The sequence below is a fragment of the Geotrypetes seraphini genome, chromosome 12 (assembly GCF_902459505.1).
Source record: "Geotrypetes seraphini chromosome 12, aGeoSer1.1, whole genome shotgun sequence".
NCBI classification, from domain to species: domain Eukaryota; kingdom Metazoa; phylum Chordata; class Amphibia; order Gymnophiona; family Dermophiidae; genus Geotrypetes; species Geotrypetes seraphini.
This window is the reverse complement of record NC_047095.1, coordinates 113,117,566-113,142,619: the sequence shown is the minus strand read 5'-3', so window position 1 is coordinate 113,142,619 and position 25,054 is coordinate 113,117,566. Positions and strand designations below refer to the sequence as shown.

The 25,054-nt window shown below is 41.3% G+C and overlaps 1 protein-coding gene across 1 annotated transcript in view; it reads right to left on the bottom strand.

The window, feature by feature from the left end:
* Nucleotides 1-9,293: 9,293 nt before the first annotated feature.
* LOC117346309 (vomeronasal type-2 receptor 26-like) overlaps nt 9,294-25,054 on the bottom strand; it is a 37,565-nt gene continuing 21,804 nt past the window's right edge. Inside the window, exons 4-7 of the mRNA XM_033915709.1 lie at nt 22,796-23,023; nt 17,806-17,922; nt 12,555-12,681; nt 9,294-10,189 (exon numbers count right to left, since the gene is read on the bottom strand). Of these exons, the coding sequence (XP_033771600.1) occupies nt 9,294-10,189; nt 12,555-12,681; nt 17,806-17,922; nt 22,796-23,023 (1,368 nt within the window). The remainder of the gene's footprint in view (nt 10,190-12,554; nt 12,682-17,805; nt 17,923-22,795; nt 23,024-25,054) is intronic.

The window sequence follows — 25,054 nt, the reverse complement described above, 5'->3', positions numbered from 1 at the left end:
AAACCTTCTTAAATGCACAAATGCGTATGCATAAATTCACACCAGATCCAAAAAAGATAAATATATTTGTGTATTGCAAGCTGAGAACTTTTCAGTACCCCCTCATATTTGTAACTCCATGTAAAAATTAAAGGGGACATTTTGGGAGAATTCTATACTTACTCCAAGACCACAGTGACAGAATTCATTGTAGCCAGTTCATCACAGGACTTTTCATCTTAGTCGTGCTGAATTGTCCTCAATGCTGGAGGGAGAGGTGCTGGATTGAATCATCGTCAGGGAGGATATGGTGAAGCTTCATCTAAAAACACTGTGGATCACAGGCACGGTGCTGGAGGGACAGTTGCCAGATCGTGAACAAGGAGAAGATTGGTCCCCCTGCTTCAGATGTTGTCACAGAGTCCCTTATCCCCAGTGCCACAATACACTCAATCTGCATTCTGCTCCTTAAGGATAGGAAAGCACTAGCCCTTCTGCCTACCCCCATGAAATTAGTGGGCCAGCACATGCCTCTTTCTCTTTGCCCCATGCCAGGATTAGGGATGTGACTTCCTCAATTGTGGCAAGCAGTTATGAGCTACCCTAAGCCTATCCTACTGTTGTTCTTCTACCTTTTGAGGAGCCTGACCGACTACCCTATCATCACGGCCATAATCACACTGGTCATTCAGGATCTCCCATATGAAGAACGCCTAGGTAAGTTGCAGCTATACACTCTTGAGGAACGCAGAGAGAGGGGAGACATGATAGAGATGTTCAAATATGTTACTGGCCGTACTGAGGTAGAAGAAGACATCTTTTTCCTCACAGGACCTACGGTGACAAGAGGGCATCTGCTAAAAATCAGGGGTGGGAGATTTCATGGTGACACTAGGAAGTATTTCTTCACCGAAAGGGTCCTTGATAGATGGAATGATCTTCCACTTCAGGTAGTAGAGCCCAACAACGTGCTCGATTTTAAGAATAAATGGGATAAACATGTGGGTTCACTTCGAGGAAGTGCTTAAGGGTTGTTCGAGTGCGCAGACTTGTTGGGCCGACAGCCCTTTTCTGCCGTAATACTCTATGTTTCTATGCTATGTCCAGGTAAGTGAAACCAACATTTTAGCCATCAGGCTGTGGTTTTCTCCAGGCTGAAATGCTGGTTCCACTTATCTGGAAACGACATGACCAATATCACCATAAAGATCATGAGACCAGCTAAGGAAGTTTAAGAGAATAAGCTAGGCAGAGTTGTGCATTTCCAGCAGGATGCTCAGGGCCTACTGTCATTGACACAGGCTCCCGGAACAGCTACTGGGGCTGATGGAAGAAGAATGTGGTAAGTGATGGAATAAGAATGTGGTAAAATCAGTTAGCTTAGCGGGGTTAACAAAAGGTTTGGATAATTTCCTAAAAGAGAAGTCCACAGGCCATAGTTGCAACTGCCATAGTTGCCATAGTTGCAACTGCACGGAAAAATGAAAGGAGACATTTTTCAGTGTATGGTTTGGAAAGTCCAATGTATATGTGTATTTTGTACATATTTACGGTATACCTCACAAATTTTATATTGACACATATTTTTTTAACTTCAATTGTTTTATTGATTATTCAAAACAATAGCATGAAAAACATACATACATGTCATTTTTTTGAAATATCATGAGATCTTTTTCAAATCACACAAAACTTTCTTAGACCCACATACAGTCCTTCTTCTAACTATAGTGTACATAAAAGGGGTTATTCTATACAGTATTCCAAGATGGAGGGTGGTAAGTGCTAGTTTTATAATAGCATTTGGGTACCCAGCTTCTCTAGAATTCAAGCATAGTTGATATTTAGATGCCAAGATGTAAATGTGAGTGCCTAAATGTGTCACCTTAGCACGTAACTTGCAGTATTCTATAAAGCTACACATGTAATTGTGGGACTGTCCATGCTTCATCCATGTTCCACTCAGGTTTACACTCCATGCTTTGTGCACTAAGAACTGAATTTTATCTATTCCTCCTAATTCTATAACCCCTCCACTAAAATTAGCATGCAAATCTTAATTGATTAACAAAGTAATGAGTGTTGATAATTGGCTTTTTAATGACCAATTATTTACTCAACCAACATATCAAATTAAGCATCTTCAAACTCTCATAGAACTATGCAGAACATTTCCATGAAATTTTATTGAATTTTCATTAAAATGCAAAAGAACTGTCACCATAACAGAATATCAATGAGATTCACAGTCCCTCAATATAGAAATCAGTACATAGCATAAAGTTACAACGAAGGGAGCAGAGAGAATTGTTATGTATTGAGGCATTGACATTAAACATTACTGGGAACCAAATGCAAGTATGCCTGAAAGGGAGAACAATGTTTATTAAAAGAAATTGTATTTCCAAATTTTTTTGCAAAGCACTGACTCATATTTATAGGTAATAGAACTGATTGCCACCAGAAGTGGGAGGAAAGAAGGTTGGTTGACTTCCATTGAGAAAAAAAAACTTTTAAGTGCTCTGGAAAGAAGAATGTCAAAATGTTTTTCATAATGTTCCATTAGAAATACTCCTGAAGCATATTTTATATTAAATGTCTTAAGCCATCACCAGGTAATATAGGAATTTTAAGAGCTTTAAGATTAAGATTAAGTAAGTACATCGGTACTTAGTAAATAGTACTCAGAACCATCAGGATTAATTTGAGTTATTGCACTATGTTTCAAGTAGTTTGAGCTGTGAAATTTGATCTTGGTTTGATTTTTCCTTAGTGTCCCTCCCTGATGAAGAGGTGAAACTAGAGTCGGGGGGGACGGGAGTGGAAGAATGAATGAACAGTTCTAGGATTTTAACGGAGCACATGAGTTTTATTAGTACACAGTCATCAATGAGAATTAACGAAACCAACTACCCTCCTATTCAGATAAGTACATTAAGTTGATCTGAAAATGTTTGTGGTCATCAGGTGAAGGCGATGATGGTCCCCTTGTTAACCTCATTGTAGTGACTTCACTATATTTTGGGTTACTTGGTCTGAGCACTTCACAATAATATTTAAAATAATACAAGGATATTAATATTAATAACAATAGATTATAGCTGTGATCACAATATTATAGAGTAATTCTTGTCACAGAATACTAAGCTTTATCTCCCTATTAAGTAAGAAAATTAAGTATAATATCCCAAATTTCTTTCCAATATTGTTTTATATGTGTACATTTGTACATCACATGAAGTAGTGAGCCAAAAGCCTGCCCACAATTCAAACAGTTGTTATTAGGTAGGAGGCCTACCAGAGAGTATGTGTGTATGTGTGTGGGGGTGGGGGCAATAGAGCTTTGTGCCCTCCATTCATTAGATTCTAACCAGTTCGTACTTCCCAACCTATATCAGGCACATTTCAAATCAACTAGACATGAAGCTTTCTATTTTTTAGCTCCCTATCTCTCAAACTCACTCCCTGACCAAATACAAACAGAACAATCTTTTCCCATTTGAAAGTATTATTTAATACACTGTTTTTACTCATTTTTAAAGTGGCTCAGGGCGATATTGGCATTTAGGTATAAGCAGTACACCAAGACAATAAATAAATACAATAAATAAGAACATAAGAACTGTGATATTGGGACAGACTGAAGGTCCATCAAGCCTAGTATCCTTGTCCCAACAGTGGTCATCCCAGGTCCCAAGTATCTAGCTAGATCCCAAGTAGTAAAACAGATCTTATGCTGCTTATCCTAGGAATAAGCAATGGATTTCCCCAACCCATCTCAATAATGGCCTATAGAATTCTCATTTTTATACCCCACTAAGCTAACTGATTTCACCAGCAACAAATTCCAGAGTTTAATTACATGTTGTGCGAAAAAATATTTTCTCTGGTTGGTTTCAAATTTACCACTTAGTAGCTTCATTGCATGCCCCTAGTCCAAGCATTTATGGAAAGAGTGACCATGATTAAAAACTGTAAGTGCACAGTATGTGATAGTAACCAACACATCAGTGCCTTACATACTGGAAGGAGAAGACCAACCTCTATGAAGGTCCCACCCCCATAATAAGGCCAAGGCCTGGAGATGGGGACAGAGCAAACAACGTCACAGAACATCACCGCAAACTTCACAGAGATATGTTGGAGAAGGTCTAATTGGAAGTCATGGCAAAAGTATACCCTAAAGAGCAACCAGAAAAGGCAGTGGAAATGTATTTTGTCATCAATGAATAAAGCATCCAGTCCCTGACAAGGACACAGTTCTTTGATATGTTTAACATCCAGGGAAAGCACTACCCCTACCACCTTAGAACCTGTTCAAGTAGGACAAGGAAGAAAGGGAGAAAAGCAGGTGGTTATACCATAGACTCAATGGATAGCAGCATCAAGCAAGATTTTCTTGCTCTAATTAAGTGCAACCAGATAAAAGACATCATGGAAGAAATCCCTACACCTAAAGTTGCACAATAGTACTCACATCTGCAACCAATAGCAGAACACCTATAGTCATGGTTTCCAAAAGCCAAGATCCTGCTCTTACTGTGATGAGATACACCAGCCCTGGTCAAAGCTCCAGTGGCATACCAAGGGGAGGGGGTGGGGGGACGGTCCGCCCGGTTGCACGCCCCAAGAGGGTGCACAGCCAGCCACCCTACCTATTCTGACGCTGCTCTTCTCACCACTGCATCCCGGCACCAGCTCCTTCACAGAGTTATTCCTTAACCCAGCTGGCCTGAAACTGCGTGGTAGGTGGAGACAAAAGGTGAGGTGGATGGGGAAAATGGCAGGGCCCACAAGACTTCACCTCCAGCGTCAGTTCTAACGTCGGAGAGTAACTTCTGGGCCAGCCAATTGCTGTCTGGCTGGCCGGGAACTTCCTCCCCGTTAGAACTGATGCCAGAAGTGAAGTTTTGTGGGCCCGACACGCGCCGGGCCTGGCTCGGGGAAGGAGCAGGGAGAAATTGGCTGCTGGTTTGTGGGTGGTGATAGGGAAAGAATCATGGAAGTAGAAAAATCAGCACGATGGCTTTTGGGGGCTAGGGGAAGAGAGAAAGAAAGGCAGAAATAAAGAGTGGGGCCAGTGGGAGAGAAAAAGAAAGGCAAAAAAAAGATGGGGACCAGGGGAGAGAGAAACAATGACAGAAAGAAAGAGGGGGGCCATGGGGAGAGGGAAATAAAGAGGGGGCCATGGGGAGAGAGAAAGAAAGGCAGAAATAAAGAGGGGGAACAGGGGGAGAGAGAAATAAAGAGAGGGGGCCAGGAGGAGAAAGAAGAAGGACCAGAAGAAGGACCAGAGACTTATGAAATCACCAGACAAAAAGGTAGGAAAAATGATTTTATTTTCAATTTAGTGATCAAAATGTGTCCGTTTTGAGAATTTATATCTGCTGTCTATATTTTGCACTATGGCCCCCTTTTACTAAACCGCAATAGCGGTTTTTAGTGCAGGGAGCCTATGAGCATCGAGAGTAGCATGGGGCATTCAGCACAGCTCCCTGAACTAAAAACCACTATCGTGGTTTAGTAAAAAGGGTGGGGGTATTTGTCCATTTTTGTATAGTTGTTACTGAAGTGACATTGCATAAAGTCATCTGCCTTGACCTCTTTGAAAAAAAACCCGAATATAAATGATAATAAACATTTTCTCTGCGTACAGTGTGTTTTGTGTTTTTTTTAATTTTATTGTTTGTAGATCATTTTGACTTGGTCATTTTAAAAGTAGCTAGCAAGCCCAAAAAGTGTGGGCATCCGTTCTGTAAACAGTGGTGTCTGTCCCAGCTTTTGCTCCCTCTAGTGGTTGTTTCACTATTGGCCGGTTCAAAGCCGTGGGTGTCAGCTCCTCACGCAATCCGTGGCTACATCGGAAGCGTTCCCTCTGACGTCACGATGTCAGAGAGAAGGCTTCCAACGCAGCCTCGGATCATGTGAGGTGTAGACGCCCACTGCTTTGAGCAGGGGAACTGGCAGACATGCTGGGCAGGGAAGAGATGTTGCTTCTGCACAGGGAAGGGGGGAAGAAATGATGCACAGGCAAGGGGAGAGAAATGCTGCTGCTGCACAGGGAAGAGGGAGAAATGCTACTGCTGAACAGGGAAGGGGTGAGAGAAATGCTGCTGCTGCACCCAATTGGGGAGAGAGAGGGAAGAAGGGAGAAGGCAGACAAGGGAGAGGAACCAGAGATGCCAAGTCCATGGGAAAGATGGAAAGGAAAGGAGAAACTAGACCATGGAGAGGGAGGAAGAAATTCCATGGCATGGGGAGGGAAGGGAAGGAGATAGATAGAGATACGACACCATGGTGTGGAGTGGGAAGGAAAGAAGGAAAGGAGATGAGAAAGAAAGATGCCATAGCATAGGGGGTGGAGACAGAAAAATGGAGAGGGGGAGAAGCTGAAATGAATCATGTGCAAATGAGAGAAGGGACCCCGGATATACAGTTTATTGAAGGGACATAGAAAGAGGGAAGATGCCATATGGAAGAGAGAGAGGGTGGACAGTAGATGGAAGGGGCAGAGAGAGTGTGGGCAGGAGATGGAAGAGGTAGAGAGAGGGCAGAAGCTGGGTGAAAGGGGCAAAGAGAGGGCAGATGTTGCATGAAAGGGAGAGAGGACAAGCACTGTATAGAAAGAAGAGAGCAAAGAGAAGACAATTAAAGCAGACATGACTAAAGTTAGAAAGATTTTTTTGTTGCTTTACTTAGAATCAAGTAGTATTGTAACTGTATTGATAAAATTTTATAAATAGGAAATGGAAATAAGGTAATTTTTTGGACTACACCCCTTTCTTCAAGACAGAATAGCATAAGAGCAGTATACTGTACTGTTCTGAAGAAAGATTTGGCCTCTGAAAGCTAATTGAAAAATGGATTAGTCCAATAAAATGGTATTTTCTTATTCTCATTATTTGTTTTATTTTTATTTGTTAATTTGTAAAGTGGTGATTGTTAAGTATCAGTTTTTTAAAATTTACATCTACTTTCTTTATATTTTGCACAGTATTAGGGGACATGTGTCACTGTTTTTGTGGTGTTGTGGTGTTGCATTGTATGCAGAGTCTGGTTTCTTGGCGGTTCAGCTTAACTTTTGTCTATATATTTCTATTTTTAGTTTATGATTATTCCATATTGGGCGAGGTTGCATCTCTTTTCTGTGTGTATGAAAAGGACATAGTTTTCAGTTGGCATTGACTGCAGGATCAATTGACTGTGCGGGATCTGGCTTGTTTAGTTTTACAATGTATGTGTTGGTGTTCTAGTGCTCACTGCAGTGTTTAAGATGCTGCCTTTTCCTAGGTACACTCTTGTTTTGTGATATGTGGATTGTTACTAAAAATCATATTTTTGATATAGATTGGGGGGTGTCAAAAAATGATGGGCCCCGGGTTTCACATATGCTAGGTATGCCACTGCAAAGATCTAGAGCTGAAGGTAGGACCAGCTAATGCTCCATATGCTTACACAACTCAATTTACAGGTATAAATATTTGGCTATAGCTTTATTATTTATAATAATATTATCTTGAGTTACAGTACAATTCATGTCCAAAATCTACAAATGCCCAATGTATATTTCACCCCCGGGTGCTCTTCAGTGTTGAAATTAGCTCCCATTATGTTTTTAAACTCTATAACATCCCCCCAACACGACAGACTATGCTTCCTCTCACTATGGCCCTTTTCTGCTGTCATTTTCTATGTTTCTTTCTATGAGTGTTACATTTATTTACTATTAATGGCTAATCTCACAACTCCAACTGGGCCAATACTCCATTTTCTGCCATGCCCAAAGCTGCGACCACACCTTCTATCCCTTAAAGCTCAACTAAGTTTATCCAAAGCCACAAAAAAACTGGAAAAACATCTCCCCCTATTCTGAAGTCTCTGATGACTTCCCAACCATACTCATCATACTTCAAGGCACCTAGTAAGGTCCAGATGTTTTTGTAATCCTCTTTGAGGTACACTGAGTGATCCAATGGAAGAGATGTACACTGAGTGATCCAATGGAAGAGATGAGCACATGTTTCTATTATGGTGCAGCATGATTTTTGATGCTCCTGGATGATCTGTAAATGAAGAGATGCTACTCTTTTGGGTTACAGGTGAGTCCAATTGCATTAAACAGACTGGTCATATTTTGTCAGAAGCAGGTGGGTGAAGGTGAAAAAAAACTTGTTGACACTTCCTCTGATCTGTTTTTTGCACACTTCAAATCAAGTGCCAATGCTTAATCTAGACCTCAAAAGTTTGGCTCTGGACTTAGTGAAACCAAGATTTTTTTTCCCATCAGAAGAAAGTGCAATGTGTCTGTGGTATTGTTTGCCATGTATCAGTACCCTACCACTCCATAGTAAAAGGGCCCCTAAGTTTGCTTAGCTTGGAATCAATCTGGAATGTTCTATAAGAAAGGCAAATTTTAAGAATATCAAAGTCCTGGTCACAAAAGCAAAGTGTGAGGGAAATGATAACCATTTCCTATACTTTTGTGTCATAGGCAATTAAGAAAGAACATATTACCCAGAAACAAACAATGCTGTATTTTTTTATGAACATGACAATTTTCATTACTATTCTGTACTTTTAAACATCTGTTACTATGGTGCTTAATTTTAGGCATCTGAAAGCTGCCTATTGTATGTGGTGCCTATTCTACAAAAGAAAGTAAATTCTAGTATCATATTCAATCAAAGATTATGTGCTGATATTCTATTTTATATAGTCAAGAGAAGGTACCCACAAACAAATGAACCATATGGCACTTCCCCTTAACTTTAAAGTTAAAAGAATAAATATCAGATCCTCAGAGGAAGGGAGATATTCAGCCCAAATGCTGGTGACAGTATTTAATTTATTCTCTATACTCTATATGTTTCATATTCTTCAGTCACAGTGGTGGCACTATACTTTTAAATTACAAGGAATAATCTATTAGGATTGCGACTGAATATTGCCAAAATCAACTTAGTTTTTCATCCTACTCTTCTTCAGCCCTTGAGAATGATGAACATACAGCTGGCTTTGAATATTGGATAGACTGTGTACAAGTTGAAATAAAACTATAGAATTTATAAATTTCTGACATAATGCAATAATTTGTTATTTTTGGGCTCCTTTAACTAAGGTATGCTAATGTTTTTAGCGTGCACTACATTGCCGCTCGCGCTAACGCTGCGCTATGTGCCAAAAACTAATGGAGGTGATAGCTTCTAGCGCTCGTGGCATTGTAGTGTACGCTAAGCGTGTGCTAAAACTGCTAGCACAGCTTAGTAAAAGGAGCCCTTAGTTCTCCTTTAACTTTTCGGGAAGTTGAAGTCAATTCATTTTTTTGCGATATACTTCCTATTGTTCCTTTCAGGCCTCAATAGAATAATGTAGCACTTGGGAATAAAGATACACCCCAGTATTCCAAAACCGGAGGCCAGGATAGCAAATATCTCCACTGCTACCATATACTTGCCCCTGGTGCTCAGGTATGTAGGGATGAAAGACACCCAGACACTGCAGAATACCAGCATGCTGAAGGTGATGTGTTTGGCCTCATTGAAACTGCCAGGCAGATTTCTTGCTAGAAAAGCCACAATAAAGCTGATACCAGCCAGAAATCCCAGGTAACCCAAAACACAGTAAAATGCAATTGCCGACCCTTCATTGCATTCAATTTGAATTGTTCCATCTTCTCCTTCCATGTTAAGATGTGGGAATGGAGGAGCAGCTCCCAACCAGATGAGGCAAAGGAAGACTTGAAGAAGGGAACAGGAAAGGACTATAGAGCATGAGATCCTGGAACCCATCCATTTCCGGAGCTTACTTCCAGGTTTAGTGCTCTGGAAAGCCATCACCACAGTGATTGTTTTTGCCAGGACAGAGGAGAGAGAGATGGAGAAAGTTATTCCAAAGGCAGCCTGTCGGAGTACACAAGTCACTTTATCTGGATGGCCTATGAATATCAATGAGCAGAGGAAGCAGAGCATGAGGGAGACTAGAAGAATGTAGCTTAGGTTCCTGTTGTTGGATTTCACAATAGGAGTAGCCTGGTAATAAATGAAGATTCCCAGAATGATAGCAGTGATGAAGAAAATGAAAATGCTGATAAGTGTCAAAATGATTCCCAAAGTTTCTTCATGGGAAAGGAAGCTTATTATTTTTGGGACACAGGCATCCCTTTTTTCATTGGGCCACTGGTCCTCTGGGCATCTTATACAGTCGTCCATATCTGAGAAGAAATAGAATTTTCTTAGCATCTGAAAAATGGCTTCAGTTTTCAAGAATGGTTAAATATTGCTCCAAATTTTAAAGATGTGAAAGTTAATATTCAGCTGGTGGTGCTAAGCATTTTGCTGAACACGGATGACTTTATGTCAATAAATTCAATGTTGGGCCATGTCACTAGCCAAAGTAAGTCAGAGAATTACTTAACAGTGCGCAAAGGGTTCACTTTTAGGGGTGTTCTTGAGGACATCTTTGCATTGGGGAAGTAAAATACTTGCAAAAAATGAAATGTCCAAATTTGTACCTAATTTCCCTCCCTTTTTTAAATCATAAAGAATTTGCAAAGTTTGCAAGAATTTTATTGATTATAAGTCCATAATATAAAAACCCTCACATATAGCTTAAAAAATGTCAGAGAGGTTTTAAAAGGGATGGAACATAGATAGGCCATAGACAGAGATTACATTTAAGCTCATGGGTTTCAGAATATTGTATGTTTGATGCCTAAATATCACATCTACATACTAACATTTATGTGGTCCATAGACTAGAGTTACCCAATGGCTTCAGTGAAAAGAGGATGGAATGAGACATCTGGGTTTTACTTCTATTGAAAGCAATGGAAGTAAAACCTGGATGTCTTAATCCATCCTCTTTTTTCTGGAGCCATATGGTAACCGAACCATAGACCAACTTAATTGTGGTTCCTAAATGGTGGTACAAAGTTATTGAATTGCCTGTTATGTGTTTTTGCAGATTAATTGCTGATATTTGTTACTTTAAAAGAATAGCATTACCGTTACACTAAGGTGTCCTTTTATCAAGCTGCGGTAGGGGTTTAATGCATTGAGCAGATGTTAGTTTTTTAGTCAGCTGCGGGGGTTAGCACATGATGAAATATCCGACTCGCTAACTCCACTAGCGTGGCTTGATAAAAGGACCCCTAAATTGTGCATGTTCTTTGTGCTAAAAAGTGTAGGAGGCTTAGTGTGTTATACTATACTATGCTTTGGTCTTATATCTCACCAAATCCTCCTAAAATAGATTTCTAAAGATGCAGAATTTTATTTTTCAGCCTGAGAACAGTGTAGAGAGAGAGAGAGAGAACCACAGTTTGGAGTAGGGAGAAGCAACTTGTTTTTCTGGTTAATAGTTTACTGGAATCTGGTAGAGAATTGCTCTAAGTTGCTGGCTACCTTTATACATATATCCCTGTACAGGGATTCAAACAGGGATTGGACGGATTCCTGAGGGATAAAGGGATCGTGGGATACTGAGAGAGGTGCTGGGATGTAACACAGGTATAGAAAGCTAACCAGGTAATAAGTATGGAAACCCAACCAGGTCGTGCATGTGCAAGACCGGAGGGTTAGGACTTCGATGGGAAGATAAAACTCAATGGGAAATCAAGGTGGCAAGGGGGCCCCTTCTGGTGTCTCAGACAGGCCGTGACCTGTTCGGGCCACCGCGGGAGCGGACTGCTGGGGTAGATGGACCTGTGGTCTGACCCAGAGGAGGCACTGCTTATGTTCTTATGTTCTTATCAGTGTCCCAGTCCCTGAATATACTGGTAAAGGGGGAATTTCTATTTGTCCTTTTTACCTTCTTTTTCCCTGATAGTGTCCTTCTGGCCTGCCTCCTGTGTACATAACCATCTAAAGCAGGGGTAGGGAACCCCGGTCATCGAGAGACGTATTCCAGTCGGGTTTTCAGGATTTTCTCAATTAATATGCACGAGATCTATTTGTATGCACTGTTTTCAATGCATATTCATTGGGGAAACCCTGAAAACCAGACTGGAATACGGCTCTCGAAGACCGGAGTTCCCTACCCCTGATCTATAGGGTACCATAGGAGGCCAGGGGTTATATTTAAAAAAAATAAAAGCCCCTAATCCCCTCCTACCCTCCTATGACATCATTTTTCCTTCCAATCTCTTAGCTTATCATCTTGATGCTTCTGATTACTATGAATAGGACAGCAGGTGGAATTGATCACAGGCTTTTTAATTCAAATATCACATAAATAACATTCCATAGGTTAGTGACTCTCATGATAAATTAAGCTACAATAAAAGGCCAGTTTGTACTCTACCTTTATAATTATTCTCCCAAAAATCCATTAGCTGTAGGGCCTCTAGTGTACACTTAAGCTTGGGTACCTCCTCTATATACTTCTGGATCTGAATAATCTACTGGATTCTTCTAAGTAACCAAGCCCAACCACTGTTGGAGACAGAATTCTGGGATGGATGGTCTATTGGTCTTTTTTCAATACGGCTTTTATTATGTTCTTATGAATTTCACAGAACAGACATTGTACTAAATAACCTGCCACCATGAGCATCTCAAGTGTTAAACATCACTCACCAGTTTGATTGGAGATCTCTCTACCTGTACAGGGAGTACAGTCATAGCAGCAGACTGGTTTTCCTTCTGTGGGTAATTTCCTATAGCCAGGAGAACAGCTCTGACTGCATCTGGATTGTGGAGATGACTGAAGATTGAGGAAAAAAAACTGTCTTCAAATGACAGTGGACTGTAGTGTATAAAATGCACATTATTTTTCTACTACTATTACTAATAATAATTATTATTATTTCTAGAGCACTATCAGATGCACGCAGCACTGCACAGAGTCACAAAGAATAAGAAACAGACCCTGCTCAAAAAGAGCTTACAATCTAAACAGCCAAAACAGACAAACAGGATATCATGGATATAGTTAAGTGGAACGATTAATCAGCAGGCTGGGTTGGAGGGCAGAGGAGTAAGGTTAAGGATTTAAAGCTATATCAAAAAGGTGGGTTTTCAGTCTGCTTTTAAACAAGGGAAGGGAAGGGGCTTGACGGACAAACTCAGGTAATTTATTCCAGGCATAGGGGGCAGCTAGATGAAAGGAATGAAGTCTAGAATTGGCAGTGGAACAGAAGGGTAAAGCTAAGAGTGACTTGTTTGAGGAATGGAGTTCTCTGGGAGGTGAATAAGGTGAGAAAAGTGAGGAGATATTGCAGGGCAGCAGAATGAACACACTTGTAGGTCAGCAATAAGATCTTGAACTGTATGTGGAGCCAGTGAAGTAACTTAAGGTGAGGGGCGACATGAACGTAGCGAGGTTGGTAGAAGATGAGTTGTGCAACAGACTTTTGTACAGATTGCAAAGGGGAGAGGTGACACTGTGGGTTACCTATTCTGATTGGCCCAGGTGCCTTAGGCCCTACCAGTAGGCGGGACTTTGGGACGGATGGGCCAATCCGGCCTCATTCCGTCGTTGGCTGCCTGCTGGACAGGCGGGTTTGGCTCCCATCTGTCCGGCCAACTAAACAAAAGTACAGGGAAGGGGGTGGGGTGTCGTGGGAGTCGGCCAGGGGGGTCACGGGTCAGCTAGGGGGGCGGTCGGAGGTTCTTGGTGGGGGGCGGACATTGGGGAGAGGGGTGTTTGCGTCGATGGTAGGAGGGCCTGGGATCCCTCCTGCCCGTAATGTAGTACGGGGTGCGGGTAGGGGGTCGCCATGGCCAGGAGGGTTTTGGCTCCCTCCTGGCCCGATGTTGTCGGGAGGGGCAGGATCGGCTGGCCAGGAGGACTTGGGCTCCCTCCTGGCCCGAACAATTAGTGGGGGGGAGGGGGGTCACCAGGGCCAGGAGGGCTTGGGCTCCCTCCTGGCCCTATATTGTCAGGGAGTTGGGGAGTCGGCGGGGCAAGAGGGCTTGAGCTCCCTCTTGCCCCGATCATGTCGGGGAGTCAGGGGGCAAGAGGGCTTGAGCTCCCTCTTGCCCCGATCATGTCGGGGAGTCAGGGGGCAAGAGGGCTTGAGCCCCCTCTTGCCCCGATCATGTCAGAGAGTCTGGGGGCAAGAGGGCTTGAGCTCCCTCTTGCCCCGATCGTGTCGGGGAGTCGGGGAGTCAGCGGGGCAAGAGGGCTTGGACTCCCTCTTGCCCCGATCATGTCGGGGAGTCGGGGGGGCAAGAGGGCTTGAGCTCCCTCTTGCCCCGATCGTGTTGGGGAGTCGGGGGAGTCAGCGGGGCAAGAGGGCTTGGGCTCCCTCTTGCCCCGATCATGTCGGGGAGTCGGCGGGGCAAGAGGGCTTGAGCTCCCTCTTGCCCCGATGTTGTCGGGAGGGGGTGTCGCGGTTTGACATGGCAGGAGGGCTTGGGCACCCTCCTGCCTGGATCGTTGTGGGGGGATTCTGTAACCGGTGTTGTTTTTGACAGACACCGGTTACAGAATCCAGCTTTTAGGCGAAGGACTGGCTCCTCCTTCGCCTAAAAGCCCTTCTTGTTGGATGTTTATGGCCTAGGCGTGTTTTTGTTTCATTATGGATAAAAAGTGTAGACGTGCTGTGGGGGTACTTTTAGTAGAGCAGTGGAGATTGGGTGTTTAGGCAGAGGAAGGCCATAATCAAAACATGGACGTTTGTTTTGGTTATGGACACTTTCACTGCTTCTGGGTTGAATGTTTAGGGACTTAGGCCAAAAGGGGACTTAGACGCTTTTTTTGATTATGCCCCTCCACATTTATATATTTTTTTATACTGGCTGGTTTATGCACTTTTTATATGAGTCTAGTTTTTATTAATTTTTCACTTATTCTAGAATGTTGTACATGTTAAAGAGTGTTTAATATTTTTATAATTGTCTTTTTATATGTGTCTTAATTTATATATTATTTCTTCTAACAAATTGTTTTATTTTATTGTTATAACATTTTATGAAAGGAATCAAATAAATATACAATAAATATACAATAAAAGAGATATTCATTACAATTAAATTCATAATAAAACATTTGCATACATATTTTATCATTCCTCCAAAATATATTTCTATATACCTAATCTATTTTTTCCTATATCCCCCTTTAACCCCTTCCCTTTTTCCCTTACCCTTATCTCCCTTCATTCTATTTATTTCATTTATACTTTAGATTATTTTTTAATATTATTATATTACAGTAAATGAATTAAACAGAAATACTTTTCAAGTAATTTAACATATATTAAAAACATCATGCCTATTTCCCTCCCGACCCTAGAATGCAAGGTGACATGAAATACAAAATAAATAAAAATACTAAAAACATTTACTTAAATTTAATATAAAGTATTAAGAATCAAACTTCTTGCTTTCGAGAATAATTTTTGTATATAAGGGTCCCAGATTTTTAAAAATAAAAGTGTTCTTTTAGGAAATTTACGAACCTCCAAAACCTCAAATAAAATTAAACGATGGAATTGATTCCTCCAATGCCAATAACTTGGAGGAACTTCTTGTAACCAATATTGCAATATGCACTTATGACCAATCATACATGCCTTTTGAAATAGAATACATCTGTCCTGTCCAAAAACCCCACAAGCTGCTGCTTTACCGAATAACACCCCTTTTGGAGATTCAACCAATTGACAATTCTATAATGACCCTAAAAATAATAGGATGGCAGACCAGAACGATTTAACCAGATGACATTTCCAAAATGCATGAGATAAAGTATTAGAATCTTTCTCACATTTGATACAAATAGGAGAATTAACTAATCCTGCATGAAATGCTTGTACGTGTGAAAAATATACACTATGCAAAACTCTATATGCAGTAGTGTACTAAGGGGGGGCGGGAGTGGTCCAGCCCGGGTGCAAGCCCTGAGGGGGTGCTCCCGGCCTTACCGTTCAATCCCCCCCACCTCAAAAGGACCGCTTGCCCTCCTGGCCTCCCTGCATCACCTATGAAGCAGCCCACAGCAGGATCGCGATGTCAGTGATCCCTGAGCTGCTTCGGCGCTGCTTCCTGCGCCATGGTCCCACCCCTCCTCTGATGTCAGAGGAGGGGCAGGACCACGGCGGAGGAAGCAGCTCCGAAGCAGTGCAGGGATTGCTGATATCGCGATCCTGCTGCGGGCTGCTTCATAGGTGGTGCAGGGAGGCCAGGGGGGCGAGCGGTCCTTTGGGGTGGGGCGGGCAGGCAGGCAGGCCTTCAAGGGGGAGGGGGGTGACAGATAGGCAGGCAGGCCTTCAAGGGGGGGTACAGGGAGGTCTTCAAAGGGGAGACAGGCAGGCAGGCCTTCAAAGGGGGGACAGGCCTTCAAGGGAGGGGAACAGTCAGGCAGGCTTTCAAGGGAGGGACAGGCCTACAAGGGGGGACAGGCAGGCCTTCAAGGGAGGGACAGGCCTTCAAGGGGGGGATAAGCCTTCAAGGGGATCAGACAGGCAGGCAGGCAGGCCTTCAAGGGGGGTGCAGGCCTTTTGGTGGGGTGCAGGCCTTCAGGGGTGGGATGCAGACCTTTAAGGGGGGGACAGGCCTTCAGGGAGGGGGGCCCTGGTGTAGAAATACATGGAGGGAATGGGGGGTTCAAAGAGACGCGCATATGCCGGACTTTGGGTGGGAAGAAATAATGAGACTGAAAATAGAGAAGAGGGAGAGAGATGATGGACCATGGTTTTTAGAGAGGGAAGGAACAGAAAGGGAGAGAAGTTGGGCACAAGGGATGGTGTGGAGGGGGGATAGAGATACTGGATAGGAGGGTAGTTGGGAAAAGAAAGGGAGAGATGGTGGACCCTGGCGTGGTGGGGAAGGAGGGAGAGATGCTGGATGAAAGGGTAGTTAAGAAAAGATGGGGGGAGACACAGGATTGATGGTGTACTTATCTGCTGGATTGATATTTGCCCAGGGCTGCAGCGCTTCCATAATATCTGAAGCCGGGGGTCGGGCAGCTGAATCCCTGCAGGCACCTGTGGAGACAGACGCCTGACGTCACGCGGGTCCTTTCTCCGTGGTTGAAAGGGACGCCGCGACTGCAGGAGACCGGGGAGACACAGGATTGATGGTGTAATTACCTGCTGGATTGATATTTGCCCAGGGCTGCAGCGCTTCCATAATATCTGAAGCCGGAGGTCGGGCAGCTGAATCCCTGCAGGCACCTGTGGAGACAGACGCCTGACGTCACGCGGGTCCTTTCTCCGTGGTTGAAAGGGACGCCGCGACTGCAGGAGACCGGGGAGATACAGGATTGATGGTGTAATTACCTGCTGGATTGATATTTGCCCAGGGCTGCAGTGCTTCCATAATATCTGAAGCCGGAGGTCAGGCAGCTGAATCCCTGCAGGCACCTGTGGAGACAGACGCCTGACGTCACGCGGGTCCTTTCTCCGTGGTTGAAAGGGACGCTGCAACTGCGGCACGCGGCCGCAGGGCGTGGCCAAAGGGGCGTGCCCTAAGGGGCATGTTTTGCCCCTTGGGAGCCCCTTGGAGACACTGGAAGAAACGGGAGAATCGTATGTACTTTTAATTACAATATGGGAAAAAGAAAAGGGAAAGCAAAAGTGTCTACGCCTATTTTGTCAGGTCCCATAGATAGACATTTAGTTCCATCTAGTGCCTTTAGTCATAACCAAGGAGCGAACTCGCTCTCAGGAGCATCTCTTAGTCCTCCAGGTAGAACTCCACCACCTCCACCAGGTATTCCTGGCGATTTGGAGCCAAATCCGGGCTCCATTCTTCGGCCAGAGGGAGTCTCTGAGCAACAGACATCACCCTTATTATCTTATGGGGTGATGCCGAAAGCCTTATCCTTTCAAGATGAGGCTTTGGCTCCTAGAGAACCCATGGCTGAACCTCAGGAAGTTACCTTGAAAGATTTGTGGTTAATTAATACTCGAATGGAGGGGTTATTAAATTCGGTGGTGACACAGAATGTAAAATTTTCACAGGAAGTGATTGATAAGTTTGTGAATGTTGATTCAAACTTAAAGATTATAGAAAAATCAATTAGAATAACAGAGTCACAAATGCTTACCTTACAAGCAGTCTCCTCAACAGCTGTTAAGGATTTTCATATCACTCATTTGAAATTTGAAAAAATGGAGAACTTGCAGAGAGCAAAAAATCTACGTCTAGTCAATTTCCCCAAAACTCATTTGATATCTCCTGAAATATTGGTTAAGAAATATTTTAAGGAAGTATTGGGGATGGCTGACACAGAAAATTTGCCTCTAACAAATCTATATTATATTCCTCAGAAGAAAAAAGTTTCCATAGAACCGGGTATAGATCAGTTGGAACAGATTGATTTTGATTTAACTGGTTTCTTAGAGGATTCACAGGATATAATCCAAACTAGATCTACACTCTTAATAACATGTTCGAGAGAGATAGATAAATCCTTAATAATGAAAGCTTATTTTCAAAATAAACAAACTAAATTTTGTGGAGACAATGTATTAATATTTCCAGATGTGGCCTAAGCAACACAATTAAGAAGAAAATCTTTTTTAGCTTTGAAATCTAGAGTATTAGCTTTGGGTGCCACATTCTATTTAAAGTTTCCCTGTAAATGCTGATTAAATTTCAGGAAAATGATTATGTTTATTGGGACTCAATACAGTTAGAACAATTTTTACAACGTCATGAAACGAGTTCATCTTCTTTTCCCACCACATAATTAATATTTGGAGTTTTTATTTGTACTCATACACCAGAATGTTTGATCTTTATTGATCATGATTATGTTTAAATATATCTGGTTTTTATTTAACGCCTGTATTGTTCTCTCTCAATTATGTGGACTAGAGGAAATTATAGAGAGAACCCTTGGGAGGTTATATTATTTGTCTTTTTGTTTCTGTAAAATTTATTTTCCTTTATTATTTGTATAAATGATAATGTATTCAAATTTGATAAACAAAATAAAAAAAAAAAAAGAAAAGAAAAGATGGATCTGTGGAGGGAGACGAAAAAAGGATAGATGCCAGACCTCCTGGGAAGGGAAGGGAAACGGGGAGGACAGAGATGGCAGATGGATGGTTAGCATGCAGAAAGAAGGAAGAAGGAGACCCTGGCAAGCAAGTTATCAGAAGACAACCAGAGCCTTGGACCAACAAGATTTGAAAAATAACCAGACAACAAAAGGTAGAAAAACTAATTTTATTTTCTGTTTTGTGATTACAATATGTCAGATTTGAAATGTGTATCCTGCCAGAGCTGGTGTTAGACCACAAACGTAAGCTAGGATTTAACAGAGAGGAAAAGTCCTTTTTGTTTCTTTATTTTATTTACACCACAGTGCCAGTGTGGTTAGGAGAAGCCAAAGGGGGTGAAAAAGCTATAATATAAACCCACCAGGATGTTTGAAAAAACAAACACCCAATTGGGCAGGAAAGTTGAATCGAAAAATCAATTCAATAGGCTGAATCGAATCGAAAAAATTTTTTTTCTTGAATCGGGCAGCACTAGTTTGCGCTACTGTCTTAGACTTTAGGACCTGGGATTGGAGAGAGATGGCATCCTCAGTACTTTATAATGCAAGTGAAACGAGGATTTGGTCAGACTTTTGAAGGGTCTGCAGAAGAAAAATATTATATAGGCCGGGGACATGAGACAGCAGGAAACGAGAACTTTTCTTCCTTCTATTTTTGTGAATGGCAAGGCTGAGGATGTCAGAGAGTTCAGTTAAAATATGTGCTTTATAAGAAAATATAATAATGTGTTTTATAAAGTTTATAAGCATTGCTGGCCTACCCAGTGAGGTGTTCCTAATGGTGGTGGTGGTGGTGGTGGCGGCGGCAGCGTGTCAATGTGTTGAGAGGAAGAGGTGGTCTCGGAAATTCTGCTGAGCAAACTCCGAGCCCATTTCCACCCCCCAGTTAGTCCACTCCACTCAACTGCTTCACACATTGAGTGGGTCTTTGGGTGTTGTGCCTGGGTAGTAGTTTTGGTATCTCTTCCAGTGGTTTGTCAGTATCTCCTTGTGGTCCAAGGAAGGAAACTTTGTTAACCTTAGCATTGACCTTCAGAATATGTTTGTAACAGCGCTGCTTGTGTGGCATTAGGCTATGTAGTGATCGAAAGAAAAAAACAGACCTTTGCACATTTTTGCACTATATGGTGGGTGTATGAGGAGATTCACATTTCCTGCACAGCTAAGTCCTTGTGAAATTACCTTGTTCTTTCTGTATTTGACATCTAGCAAGGTCTCTGTTTGGAAGGAAAGATCTAAGCTTAAAAATGAAGTGGCCAGAAATTATGGTAAAAGCAGATAGCATTGCTGATTTTAAGAAAGGTTTGGACAAATTCCTGGAGGAAAAGTCCATAGTCTGTTATTAAGACATGGGGGAAGTGTCTGCTTGCCCTGGATCGGTGGCATGGAATGTTGCTACTCTTTGGGTTTTGACCAGGTACTAGTGACCTGGATTGGTTACCATGAGAATGGGCTACTGGGCATGAAGGACCATTGGTCTGACTCGGTTAGGCTATTCTTATGTTATGTTCTCATCTGTAGGGGCCTTTGTTTTCACTTCTTATTTTAATGTATTTTTTTCTGGGAACTTATCAGTGTTTTTTAAAATGGGAACAAAAATGGAAGAGAATTAATGTGTGTGGAATGGGGGGGTTACTAATTTTTTCAGCTAAATAATTCAGTCCACCTCAACCAGACATAGGAGAACTCACGCACCATTCACACACCCTCCAACCAAAATCGTCAAAAAAAAAAACTGTTCGACAACCTCCTAACACTCGACCCCCAACTCTACAACCTATTGACCTCGACCACAAACTACAAAACCTTCAAAAAAGAAATAAAAACCCTTCTATTCAAAAAACACATAAAACCGAACTAACACAATCAGAACTGTCCCAAGCATTACCTGCAACTACTCCATATGTACTTCTGATGTCATGTAAATTCAGACATAATTTATGTTATGTTTGGATTAATGGTTACATATATGAGGTTCAATAAAAGAAAATTTTCAGTGCCTGTTTCTATTATGACCATTTATTTTTCATGGTTATTACAAAAAATATTTTTTTACATGGGGGAATGTCAAAAAATGATGGGCCCCGGGTGCCACATACCCTAGGTACGCCACTGTCTATATGTACATTCTCTCCAAATATATCCTGTAATAATTTTAGGCAAACGATGAATAGCATGACTGAAATCTTGAAGTGATAATTGAATTCCCAATTCATCATGTCATTTTTGGATAATATTCTCATATGTTCTATTTGGAATCTAGCTCCACCACAATTTATGTAATAAAGATACAGAAATAGGAACATCATTACATTGATTTTAAAAAATTTTAAATCCTTTCATGTACACCACAGGTGTCAAAGTCGGTCCTCGAGGGCCGGAATCCAGTCGGGTTTTCAGGATTTCCCCAATGAATATGCATGAGATCTATGTGCATGCACTGCTTTCAATGCATATTCATTGGGGAAATCCTGAAAACCCGACTGGATTACGGCCCTCGAGGAGGGACTTTGACACCCCTGATGTACACCCAATGAAAAACCCCCTCTTATGATTTGACTCACATAATGTTGTACTTGCATATATCCATACAATGACCCTGGACCACTTCCAACAATTAAGGAAAGTTCTGGAAATCTACGTAATCTCCCAGACTCATCTAAAAGCTGAGCAATAAATTTAACCCCTTTATTTGCCCAATGTGTAAAAGTAACATTAGTCATACCTGGAGAAAAATCACTATTTCCTTGAATAGGCAAAAAATCTGTAACAAATTGATGAAATTCTCATAATTTCAATAATTTATTCCATACCAATCTTAATGGAATCAAAATAGAATTACCTTTTAAATAATCTGGTAATCTTGAACTTGGCACTTGAATCAAAAATAATAAATGGTAAGGGTGAAAAAATGCTTTTTCATATGACAAAGGGGTAAATGAATCATCCTTTAAAACCCAATCCCTTATATGTTGTAATAAACAAGCCCAATTATAAATACGAATATCTGGAAACCCTAAACCTCCTTTTATACCCGGACCTAGTAAAAAATCAAAAGACAATTTAGGGTTTTTAGCAGCCCAACAAAATTTTATAATTAAAGTTCGTAACTTTTGCCAATCACCATTACTTAATACCAAAGGGATCATCTGGAAAACATATAGCCATTTTGGAAAAATTATCATTTTAAATAACGCAACCCTACCCCCCAAAGATAAAGGTAAATTCTGCCATTTTTGTAATTTTAGTTTAGTATAATTAAGCAAAGTTGGAATATTTATCTCATATAACCTTTAAGGATTCCCTGGCAAATAAATACCTAGATATTTAAAATAATTTTCTGTCCACTTTAAGGGAAAATCTGGGCCCCATTCTCTATTTAACTTATCATTGGTCGCTAACGCTTCAGATTTGCCCATATTTAATTTAAAACCAGTAAAATCTCCATATTCTTTACAATATTCTAATGAGGATTAGTTAAATATACTAGAATATCATCTGCAAATGCAGCAATTTTAAAAGTAAGCCCCTATATTTACCCCTTTAATATCATCAGTTAAAACAATATCCCTAATTAATGGATCCAACATTAAAATAAATATTTTATTATCAGTTGTGGTTATAGCCGCTGACACATCACTTGTGTGGACATGCTTTGTGTTATTTTGGCATAGATACGCTTTTGCACCGATGCCCATTCAATTCCGGCCCGCACTGTCAGCTTTTGAAAAAAAGGGGGGATAACGAATTAAAAGTTATCAATAGAAACTGTGTGATCTGTTGTCATTCCTGCTGTATTGGATCTTATGGTGTTGTTTTATGTTTGTTTTTTTTATATTACAAAATGTTACATCTCTCTCACCTGGATAAAAGCAGCTTCCCACCCTATCTCTTTTTCATTGATTGTGAAATCCTCCCCAGGGAGAGCATTAGGTTTATAACTTCCAACAATTTTATGTTGCAGTATCTTCTTGGGCAGAAAGATAAGATTAATAATGTTGTAGTCCATGAGAAAGTCTCCATTCTCATCAAAAAACACCACTTCACCCAGCATGTTCTTAAAGTGCACATTCCTCAGATAACGATGAAGCTAAAGAATAAAGGACATATTTTCAGGAATGTCCTGATTAGCCGGTTTTCCTTTTAATTATATATTTATGAACATTTATAATCTGCAAGTCAAATATTCAATTACATGGCACAATTAAAAACACAATGACACTTAGGATCTGAAATTCAAAATGATTTAACTGGTCAGCAATGGCTGCTATCCCCAAATATTCAGTGGAATTAACCTAAAGCCTAAGCTTGGGGTGTTTTTCAGTTAATTAAATAGTTGCCTATTGGATAACTCAAATTCTTAAAACCAGCTATTAAATGTTTAATACAAACAAGTATTATCTGAATCAATTCAATTTTAATCTTATCTCCCACTGTTCCACGATTATGGTATTGATATTGATTGTTTGTTTCTCTCCTTTTTTTGTATTTTGATAAAATTTTCAATAAATTTTCAAGAGAAGAAAAAAAAAAAATTAATATCAAAATAATTTAGTCAGTGAACCTAATACCCATCACTCACACTCACTTCCCAACTTTCACACACATACTACAGTCATTGTGATTACTTTTATCCAAAACTGGATCTTGGCTAGTTCATCAATTCATTAGTCCATGATCATCTAGTCCGAGAGGCTTCAAACTGAGAGTTGCACAACAGTCTAGCACATGAAAATCACAGTTTCTTAAACACAATCGTCAGCCCTCTCTGTCCTCATGATTGTCCTGTTCTTCAATTCATAAAGCATTCAGCTGACAGGGTTGTGGTCCCTGGGAGTGCTCGTGAATTTTTCTTAAGAGCACACACAGACTGTGACACTAAGCAGGTTGTGTATGGTATAGTTTGACCGTGTGATAAATGGTATCTGGGGCAAACATGATGAAAGATCAAATTTAGGGTGGTTCAATATCTTAGTAATCTCAAATTGGCAAACAAATGCTCATAAGGTAGAGGATATGCGGCTTGTGGTTTTGATTCAACTGTCTTTGCCAAGTGGTGGTAATATATCTGAGGTACTGCTTAGAAGGGAACAGAGTTTAATTTATGAGTGGAATACGGTTAAGCCTTATGGGCTCAACATAGAAGTGAAATGGAATCTGTTGTGACAGGAATAGGGGCTGAATATGGTTGTTTTCAACAAAGAAGTGGACTGGAAGTTGTTATAACTGGAATGGGAGTTGTTTGAACAGGGATATAGAAGGATATGGAGAGGAAGTGAGGTCATGCAGTTTGATTTCCTGGTAGACGTTATGTTTTCTACTTACCAGCTGATCCCGGCTTCTGCCGAACACTGGATCCCTGCTCAAGTCATGCTTAGTTTACTGGTAGGAGAAAGGTGTTTTAAAGATTTTGGGAAGGTTTTAGTATGAATGAAAGGGAATGTATGTGATATTGTTGTGATATTGGTGAGCCTTGAAAACACAGCTCCTGAAGATGCCAGGTGACGAAACACAGTCTTGGGTTGAGCTGAATGCTTTATGAATTGAAGAACAGGACCATCATAAGGACAGAGAGGCCTGCCAATTGTGTTTAAGAAACTGTGATTTTCATGTGCTAGACTGTTGTGCAACTCTCAGATTATATGCCTCAGGGGGGCGCTGTTGAGCCCGACGAAGATGGTCATCTGAACAACCAGCTCCAGCAACCTTTACCATCTTTCTTCTATCTGGCTGCACTACACTGGTGCCAGACCCCTCAATCCAACTTCATCTGCACTGTAAACGATGGCTGCAGCTACCAAGGGCAAGAGGCACAAACCCAACCCTCCCTATCCTGCAAAGGATTCAAAATCAGAGACACATGATGGCCCTGAGGCTCCCTCCATGTCTGATTTGTGGAATGCAATTAAAACGGTGCAAGACCTGATGACTGAGACTAAAGATGCCATCTCCGAGCTTAAGGATGACCTTTCCACAATACAAACCGAACTGACTACCTTCAAATTAAAAATAGCGGATTTGGAAATAAAATCGGCGACCACAGATGCCAATATTAAGGCACTGTAGGGCCATGTGAAATGCACGTTGGCCCTGGAAAAAGAGATGGAAGACGCAAGTAACC